The 8,926-nt window shown below is 50.8% G+C and overlaps 6 protein-coding genes across 6 annotated transcripts in view; 4 read left to right on the top strand and 2 right to left on the bottom strand.

The window, feature by feature from the left end:
• Positions 1-204: 204 nt before the first annotated feature.
• On the bottom strand, positions 205-1,694 carry PPTG_14120 (hypothetical protein). The gene has a single exon (XM_008911097.1). It carries the CDS (start codon positions 1,504-1,506, stop codon positions 394-396), a length of 1,113 nt encoding a protein of 370 aa, XP_008909345.1. The 5' UTR covers positions 1,507-1,694; the 3' UTR covers positions 205-393.
• A 475-nt stretch (positions 1,695-2,169) lies between these two features.
• On the top strand, positions 2,170-4,618 carry PPTG_14119 (hypothetical protein; the record flags this gene model as incomplete). Its single annotated transcript, XM_008911096.1, has 2 exons — positions 2,170-2,397; positions 2,471-4,618. 2 exons carry the CDS (start codon positions 2,170-2,172, stop codon positions 4,616-4,618), a joined length of 2,376 nt encoding a protein of 791 aa, XP_008909344.1.
• Positions 4,585-6,288, bottom strand: PPTG_14118 (tRNA pseudouridine(55) synthase). Its single transcript, XM_008911095.1, has one exon. It carries the CDS (start codon positions 6,235-6,237, stop codon positions 4,783-4,785), a length of 1,455 nt encoding a protein of 484 aa, XP_008909343.1. The 5' UTR covers positions 6,238-6,288; the 3' UTR covers positions 4,585-4,782.
• Positions 6,289-6,409: 121 nt separating this feature from the next.
• On the top strand, positions 6,410-7,088 carry PPTG_14117 (hypothetical protein). The gene has a single exon (XM_008911094.1). The coding sequence runs from the start codon at positions 6,435-6,437 to the stop codon at positions 6,987-6,989; it is 555 nt and encodes a 184-aa protein (XP_008909342.1). The 5' UTR covers positions 6,410-6,434; the 3' UTR covers positions 6,990-7,088.
• A 190-nt stretch (positions 7,089-7,278) lies between these two features.
• PPTG_14116 (hypothetical protein) lies at positions 7,279-8,049 on the top strand (the record flags this gene model as incomplete). Its single annotated transcript, XM_008911093.1, has 1 exon — positions 7,279-8,049. Exon 1 carries the CDS (start codon positions 7,306-7,308, stop codon positions 8,047-8,049), a length of 744 nt encoding a protein of 247 aa, XP_008909341.1. The 5' UTR covers positions 7,279-7,305.
• A 212-nt stretch (positions 8,050-8,261) lies between these two features.
• The window catches only part of PPTG_14115 (hypothetical protein), a 3,223-nt gene continuing 2,558 nt past the window's right edge, over positions 8,262-8,926 (top strand). The window contains exon 1 of the mRNA XM_008911092.1: positions 8,262-8,920. Within this exon, the coding sequence (XP_008909340.1) occupies positions 8,292-8,920 (629 nt within the window). The 5' untranslated portion in view covers positions 8,262-8,291. The remainder of the gene's footprint in view (positions 8,921-8,926) is intronic.

Genomic DNA, 8,926 nt, shown 5'->3' with positions numbered 1-8,926 from the left:
CGAGCGAAAGAACGAGAACGCGAACGTCTCGTGGATTCAGGTTCTGAAAGGGTCACAGTAGAGTCCTTGAAAGTCTGGTGTATCGTCAGATATTTCCATAATTTTCCAGATTTGAAAAATTTCGTTCGAGTCCAAATAAATTTCAGGAATGTGCACCACACTAACTTCCTTAACATGATCAACTTGCTATTTTAATACTTAAATACTTGATCAAAATATGTTCCACGGGCTGTATTAGCTAAGGGAGGTTAATCTGTGCCAGATTACTTTAAAAATGTAATCCAAATCCGTTTCGTTTGATTTGCTATTCCGGTCGTAATAGTCATTCCGCATTCTGAAATGAAACAGCCAATCCTACAAATGCAGTCCAGGTACTGCGCAACGCAAAAAGAGTTAGATGGCAGTGGGGAACTCCAGATCTCCAACAAAGTCCAACGTCGTGTCGGTATTGTTCTCGTGCGGCAGCATACCATGCTCCTTGAGCCAGTTGTCATTATACAGCTTGCTGCCGTAGCGAACACCACCATCAGCTAGGATCGTCACAATGGTATGACCCGGACCCAGCTCTCTCGCCATCTTGACTGCTCCAAGCACATTCAACGCACTGCTCGGACCAACAAAGATTCCGTCATGGCGCAGCAAGAAGTAGGCCATGTCGACAATCTCCTGGTTGGTTCCTGTGACGCCTTTGTCAATGATAGCTTCGCGTAGATTACTCGTGACACGAGCGAGTGCAGCCACACCTTCTGCAATGGATGACCCTTTAACTACAGGAAGCATTTCGTAGCCATCCTCGACTGTCCCCGAAGTTCGGTCATTGTTGATGAACATGGCAGTGCTCGCGATCTCGGCAGGATCAATGACCCACACCTTCACGTCAGGATTCTTCTCCTTCAAGAACGTCGACATTCCGGCGATAGTCCCTGACGTCCCTGCTGACGAGACGAATCCATCGATCTGTCCACCAACCTGTTCCCAGATTTCCGGAGCTGTGCCCTCATAGTGAGCTCGCATGTTTGCAAGATTGTCGAACTGGTTGGGACAATAAGCATTCGGCGTCTCCTTGGCGAGCCGCTGAGCGACATGGAAGAAGTTGTTTTGCTTGTCATCCATTGAGGTCGTCGGCAGCACGCGAACCTCAGCTCCCATGGTTTTCATCATCTGGATCTTCTCCTTCGCCGTGATGTCCGGCATCGTCAACAGCGTCTTGTAGCCACGAGAAGCTCCAAGAAGAGCGAGCGAGATACCCGTGCTGCCTCCCGTAGCTTCAATGATCGTGCCTCCTGGTTTGATCAATCCGCGTTCTTCAGCGTCGAGAATTAGCGACTTGGCCACTCGATCCTTGATGCTCCCGCTTGGATTGGCGTACTCTGCCTTGGCCAGTAGCTTGCAGCCCGTTAAGCGAGAGAGCGTGGTGAGCTCCAGCAATGGGGTATTGCCAACCGATGCGAGGAGATCCACGGAACCTGCAGTCGAAAACGTCTTGAAATCGTTTGTTGCTGACATGATTCAATGGCGATGAAATGTGCTCAATGCGTAGCACTTTGAAGAGTGAGGAGTGCTCTCACGAGGTCTCACTCACGAGTTGAAGGGAACAGGCTCCAGTAGGAGCTAAAGCCCGGAGAATCGCTGGTCATTAGTTCCTACTACATGTAATAGTTTTCTTTGTAGACAGCATCTCTGTGACGTGGGTGGTCATCTGGCCAATAATGGCATGGCAGCGTGAACTTAAAATTACGTATCTTTTACATCAGTCTACAATCCGATTGGTCCAAAATCACATGGATCTGCAACAATTACGTTTTCATCCGGAATTTGTGATTATGGAACGCTGTGCGAAATCACAATCTCCAGACGCATGATCGATAGGTTCTCCGTTATTGTAATGGCATGGCAGCGACAAGCCACAGATTATTCTGGTCGGCGTGAACTTAAAATTACGTATCTTTTACATCAGTCTACAATCCGATTGGTCCAAAAGCACATGGATCTGCAACAATTACGTTTCCATCCGGAATTTGTGATTATGGACGCTGTGCGAAATCACAATCTCCAGACGCATGATCGATAGGTTCTCCGTAATTACTGTGTAGTTAAAACCTTTTTAGCTCTATTCCAAGTTTGTTTGTTTTTTCTTTACATGTTGTGCAGTTTCAAGTTTAATCGGACATGCCGCGGCTGAACAAGCGCGGGTTGGAACGGTGCAACCAGAGGCGGCAACAATGGATGAAGAAGCATATGCCTCGAATACATGCAGCTAAGCGACCCAATTCAGTGTATCTGGAGAATTCTGACGTGTTGGAGCTGCTTCAGCACATTTCGGATGGGCTGAATGAAATGTTGATGGCAAGACCTCTGTTTCCTCTTCCGTGGCTCGCAGACTACTTACGCCGAGCAGTACGTTCATGATTGTCAATCCCTTCCTTGTATTTGCACGTGTGCTTGACATCTTCTGTGATTTTTTTCATAGTGCAAGCTTGAATACGAAATTCACAATACCGTATCTGAAAGTTTGATCCTCGAGATGCACAGGAAACGAAGAGTGATACAAAGTGTTCTTCTCGATACCAAACAGGACGAGATGGAGAGCAAGCGGCTGATCCGGGAAATTATCGTTCTAGAGCAAGAGCTGAAGCTCGTGGGCCGTGAACGCCGTCTCAAGAGAGTCGACTATGAATTTCTCGAGTTGGAACAACCGTCCGTGCAATCGAACTGGTGTATTGATACCACCAAAGTACCTTTACCCACTAGTTCTACCCAGTCGAAAGAGAATCTAGATCATGAACAGGAGCGTCTTTCAGATCAGCTTCGTCTCGATCTTCTAGCTCAGCGCGATTTGGACGCGTATTTCGATAGGGTAATCGACGAAATTGTTCGAGCACTGACTAATTTGCTTCTCACCGCTCCAGACAAACCTTCGCTCTGGTTTGCCATGTATCTACGCCATCCCGTCGATTACGGTGTCCCTGCTTCGCCTAAGTTATCCCCTGCTGATCGCAAATCTTCTGTTGCGCTGGGTACTGCATCTCCACAACTTTTCAAGACAAATTTCGAGTTGGCACGAAAGCTGGATGAGATTAAACAAGCCCAACAATCCATGCACACCCGATTTCAAGCAATGCAACAAACGTTCGTGCAGTTGGAGCAAGAGTTAGCTATACGCAATAGATTTATCACCAAACTGTCCGAGTCTTACGTAACAACAAGAACGCAGGCCATCATGGACGGTACTCCTGTGTTTCTCAACTCACAGAAGCACTGGGTTCTACCTGGCTATCTATTAACTCCCAAAACTCTCTCCGACGCTGAGTTACAAGGTTTACGTCGAGCTGAATGCTTTTTAATGGAAAAAGATGAGATTCACTGGAAGTTCTTACTTCGTGCTCAACTGGAGTACGACTCGGCCACTTTAATTCAGAGCGTATGGCATGGTCGACGAGCATTTCACACCTACCAGGAGCTCTTGAAAAGGAGACGAAAAGCTGCTACGCTGATTCAACGAAACTACTTTCGTTATCTCTTCACTAAAGCCACAAGTTTGCCTCGTTGGTGTCGTCCTGGACGAGAAGTGATCGTGGCGCCCAGTATCGCTCAGAAGTGCGCTATCTCGTTTCAATTTTATTCTAAGAGAGACTTCCCTGCTGGAAATTATCGTCGAGAACCGAAAGAAACCAGTATCAATGAGCTCATGGAGATAGCAAGACAGGACGAAATGTGCGCGGGCTTCACGACAGATGGAGCTTTCAAACGCTTTTTACCGCGAATGCTCTCTCAACTTAAACCTATGGTGCCTACCTCATCAAGTGAAACGGGTGAGGATAGCAACCAAGAAGACACAGTCACACCGGAAGACGGTCTGTATGTAAAGATATTCCCAAACAAAGACGAGAAAGTGATCAACTCCGCGATCGTCGTGGAGGCTCCTGAGGATCGCTTCGGGTTAATTCGAGTAGTTCTTGATGGCATCGGGGTCACGGAACTGGTTCCTATCGCAAAGCTCACAGATCGCTGGAAACGCATTCGTGTTAAACGCGTGAAGTCGAAGGAACGGAGGAAAACTAGAGCGATTGTCTTCGGTAAAGGAACGCCTACGATTTTCACGGACGACCTAGAGAACGACTCGGCTATCATCGAACCAGGCACCCCTGACACCACTTATGAACGAATTGAAAGTGACGAAGAGGAGGTCGAGGAGAGCTTGGAGAAAGAATGGCGGCGTCAAAGAAGGCGGAGAAGAAACGACGATATTGAGGATGATCCGGATTATATTTTCGAGGACTTGGTGACAGGCCGAATCATGCGTCGTGGCCATCCCAATAACACGCACGAAGATCCGATAATCCGTGCACGTGTGATTGCTACGCGTAAGAAGGAGTACGAGGACGAGAAGCAGATTCAATTCCGAGCCAAACAACTCGCTTGTGCAGTGAAAATTCAGTGTGCTTGGAGATCTAAACGAGCACGTGAACATTTCCAGCAGATTCTGGTACTTCGAGCGAAAGAACGAGAACGCGAACGTCTCGTGGATCAAGTTGGAGCTGCCAATGCCCACAAACGGCAAGCGAAACCAAGCAAGAAGAAAAAAGGTGGACTTTTCTCAAAATTTCGCCGAAGTTAAGAAAAAAAAACATACATGATATATATTACTTTCAAGCGACACGATAAACGCAGCGCTCGGGTCCTCATAAGCTGTTATAGCTGACTTAGAAGAGGCTATCTCCTTTTTGTCCGGAAGAGTAGTCATGGGGAAAAAAGTCACACTATACATACGTGTGAGGTCATCTATTCCGAGTCGCTCGTCTCCTTGGATTTTTTCTTCTTCTTCTTGGATTTCTTCTTCTCAGGAGATTCTCCAGCTTCCGCGACTTCCGCCTCATCGGCGTCACGCTTGTGCTTCTTTTTCTTCTCCTTCTTTTCCTTCTTCTCCTTCTTATGCTTCTTCTTAGGAGCCTCGTCCTCATCCTTCTCCTCCTTGATCTCCTCCTGCTTGATTTCCGCCACAAGAGGCTTCTTCTCGTCCTTTCCGTACAGCTCCGACACGTCCGCAGGCGTGTTCTCGTTCACCTTGCCGTACTTGCCGATCTTTCCCTCCTTAACAAGACCCTTGACCTTCTGGGCCATAGGACCCAAGCCCCAGCGACGCGGGTACGTGTCTCTCTCCATAATGACACGTTTGATCTTCGCCACGACACCGTGGTCGCATGTAGCCATCACAGCAGTGGTCATCTGCGCAATAGCTACAGCGATAGCCTCGCCCTTAGTGGTCATAAGCACGACCTCCTCACCCACGTCGATGTCGTCAGCGAAGCGCAGCAGACCCGGGATCATGAACTTGGCACCATAACAGATGGCGTTCACCGAGCTGTCCTTCACCACGATACGCTTGTACGTGGTGAGCAGCACCTCCAACGGCCGCACAATACGACGCAAGTACGACTCGTCCTTGTACGTGTCGTACTGGAACTGCGCGTCCAGCACGTCGTGCATAGTGACCATCGAGTCGTTCTCGCCCAGCACACCGGAGCGCACACGACGCAGCTCCTGCATGTGGCCGCCCACGCCAAGGACAAGACCCAAGTGCACACACAGGGTACGGATGTAGGTACCAGCCTCACAGCTCACGTGGAAGATACCCAGGTGGCGGTCCTCATCGTACTCAATGAGTTTCGACTCGTAGATCGTACGGATACGCAGCTGACGCTTCACAGCAGAAATAAGAGGAGGACGCTGGAAGAGAGCTCCAGTGAGCGTCTCAATGGCGCGGGCGAGCTTGGCCTGACTCTCGATGGCGCTGTGCAGACGCACCACAGCAACGTACTCCTTACCAGCGCCCTGTTGAGCCTTAACCAGACGCGTGGCGCGGTCCACACACACGATTAGGCAGCCAGTGACCTTGGGATCGAGAGTTCCGGAGTGACCGGTCTTCTCCACACGCAAGATGCGGCGGATCCACGCCACAACTTCGTGCGACGAAGGGTTGGCTGGCTTGTCGAGGTTGATGACACCATAGCGCACATAGTCCTGCAGGTTACGCTTCAGCGGGGACGAGCTGCACGCGATGGGCGTGTAGTGGCCAGTGCGGACATTGAGCTGGTGGTAGTTCTTGAGCAGAAGCGGCCACTTGCTCGTGTCCAGAGCGGGCGTGTGGCTTTCCGGGGCGATGAGATCTTTGCCCTCGGCCTCTGAGGCCTTGAGCTTCTTCTTCTTGCTCTTCTTCTCCACGTCCGCGGCCGTCATGATACAAGGGTTACGCTAATTGGAAATGACAGGAGACGGTTGATCCAGCAGCTACGATTCGTTGGTCGTGGGAGCGTCATGTGGACCACGTGAACTGGTGTGTGCAACGTAGAATGACAGGGGTACACTTGGCTATACTTGGTTTTTGTATGGGTGTACCCTGGAGACCCATTTTTGCTTTTTCGACACGCAGCAAAATGGGTCGCCAACTCAAGTTCCATGAGCAGAAGCTGCTCAGGAAGGTGGACTTGTTGGAATGGAAGAAGGAGAACAACCTGCATGAGATCAAGGTTATCCGCCGCTACCGCATCCCGGACCGCGAGCAGTACCACAAGTATAACCGTTTGGTAGGCCACATCTCGAAAGTCGTAGCGAGACTCAAGAAGCGTCCAGCCAATGATCCATACCGCGTCAAGACCACGACGGCACTGCTGGACAAGCTCTACAATATGGGACTGATTCAGACCAAGAAGAGTTTGCTTAAGGCCGAAGAAGTCAACGTCTCCGCGTTCTGTCGCCGTCGCTTGCCCGTTGTAATGGTGCGCGTCAAAATGGCTGAGAGCATCAAGGAAGCCACGACGTTCGTGGAACAAGGACACGTCCGTGTAGGCCCCACAGTCGTGACGGATCCAGCCTTTTTGGTCACTCGCCCCATGGAGGACTTTGTCACATGGGTGGACAGCTCCAAGATCAAGAGAACCATCATGAAGTACAACGACAAGCTCGACGACTACGACCTGCTCGGCAATTAAGCAGGAAGAGGTGCAGCGGTCTGAGATGGAGGCTGCAACCAGGCTTTATAGACTCGTTACTTGAGAATGCACGTGCTTTGATTTTTTTATGATCGCAGATATTGGTGTTGCATCCCGTGAAACTGACAGGTTGGTTATTCACACGCTGTTGCTGGGCTTGGCTGTTTTGGTGTCAGAGTGACGGATGGTATGAGCGTTTTCTCGGCTTTTGATCAGACTGCAACGTCGCGTACGTTGAGGGTTGGTCTCCTCACTCGCTCACTTTGATTCTTACCGCATCCTAGATCACCGACAACTTCGTGCTCTCCTAGCTAAGATGCGTGGCGTTTTTGGTTCGACAAGTGTTGCAGTGTTGCTGGTGCACGCTGTGTCGTGGTGGGTGGGTAGCGAAGCTGCTCTCCCAGTTGTGAGGGAGGTCGTGACCGGCACTATTTTCCGCAAGGCGGGCTACCTGACAGTGGACCAGTATACGATGAATATTGCCGCGTCAACAGCTATTGTGGAGATCGACTTGCTGTCAATGGAGACGGCAGACAACAAGACATTCACCGATGTGAATGCCGACTGTGACTCGGCGTACATCGATCCTCAAGTTTACCTGTTCCAGAGGCTCACGGACGGCTCGCTGTCCTTGGTGGCAAGCAACGACGATACTGGCGACGACAACAGCGTATACTTCAGTCGTGGACGAACTGATGGGTCAGTGTCGGCACAAGACTCTTACTTGATCCGACAGCTCAGCCAAGGCACATACGTGCTCGCTGTCGGTCGGTATCCGCTGAGTCAAGCTGCCGCTGCTGCTAGTCGAAGCACCGACAGCGTGAATGACTTTTCCCCTTACTTTTGCATGGCACGCAAAGCCAGCTATGGCAACTACAAGATGACAATACGTGTACAGTCAACATCTACCCAGAGGTTCCTTACCAACAAGGCGAACTCGTACGTGGGCAACAGTTGCAGCGTGCCGTCGTCCGTCACTACGGAGTGCGTGTACGCGTTACCTGCAAACATTGGCAGTGACATTCTCAGGACTTGTAGCTACGACAAGACCATTTACTGATCGATCTCTGTTCTGCATGTACAAGTTCATAGCTCTCGTGAATACAAAGATCGCCGCTTTTCTTTTAGCTTTATCATATTGTAATTGGAAATTTGCCAACGAAGTGAATTTGCCAACGTAGCACACGGGACTTCAAGTTGGATTTCATACAAACGCCAAGTCATTTCGAGGAGTGTCGATCTTCCGTGTCATTCCATAATCCGCAACCCAAGTGACAAGCGACGAAGACAAACACTCCGATAATGCCCAAGGCCAAGCAACTCGTGCGAGACAGCCACAACATCGTTGCCGACATGGTCGAAGGCATGGCCCTCTCTCACCCGCATCTGGTGCTGGAACCGAGTGAGCGCGTGCTGTTGCACCGCGACTACGTGGCCATCCGCGAGCGCCAAGTGACGCTCATTTCGGGCGGCGGCAGCGGCCACGAGCCCACTCACGCCGGTTACATCGGCGAAGGAATGCTGACCGCTGTGGTGTGCGGTGGCGTGTTCGCCTCGCCCTCCACGCAGCAGGTTCTTACGGCCATTCGACTAGCCGCTGGCCCGCACGGCTGCCTGGTCATCGTCAAGAACTACACGGGCGACCGCCTTAACTTCGGCCTGGCCGTGGAACAGGCCAAGGCTGAGGGGCTTAAGTGCGACATGGTCGTGGTCGGAGAGGATGTGGCTGTGGTGAACGCCAATGCAGGACGTCGCGGACTCAGCGGCACCGTGTTCGTTCACAAATTGGCAGGCGCAGCGGCGAAAAAGGGGAAAGATCTGGCAACTCTCGTCAAAATGGTGAACGGCCTGATCTCTGAGAGTAAATTGGGCACTATGGGAGTGGCTATCAAGCCCTGCACTCTTCCAGGACAGGAGGATACTTCTCGGGAGTGGGG

The sequence above is a fragment of the Phytophthora parasitica genome (assembly GCF_000247585.1).
Source record: "Phytophthora parasitica INRA-310 unplaced genomic scaffold supercont2.40, whole genome shotgun sequence".
Taxonomy (NCBI): Eukaryota; Oomycota; class Peronosporomycetes; order Peronosporales; family Peronosporaceae; genus Phytophthora; species Phytophthora nicotianae.
Note: the sequence above shows the minus strand (reverse complement) of the source record. Positions and strands in the feature narration are given on the sequence as shown.

What these genes read in the sequence shown, in the direction of transcription:
- PPTG_14118 (XM_008911095.1), bottom strand. Translation starts at nt 6,237, where the DNA reads ATGACGGCCGCGGACGTGGAGAAGAAGAGCAAGAAGAAGAAGCTCAAG.
- PPTG_14120 (XM_008911097.1), bottom strand. Translation starts at nt 1,506, where the DNA reads ATGTCAGCAACAAACGATTTCAAGACGTTTTCGACTGCAGGTTCCGTG.
- PPTG_14117 (XM_008911094.1), top strand. Translation starts at nt 6,435, where the DNA reads ATGGGTCGCCAACTCAAGTTCCATGAGCAGAAGCTGCTCAGGAAGGTG.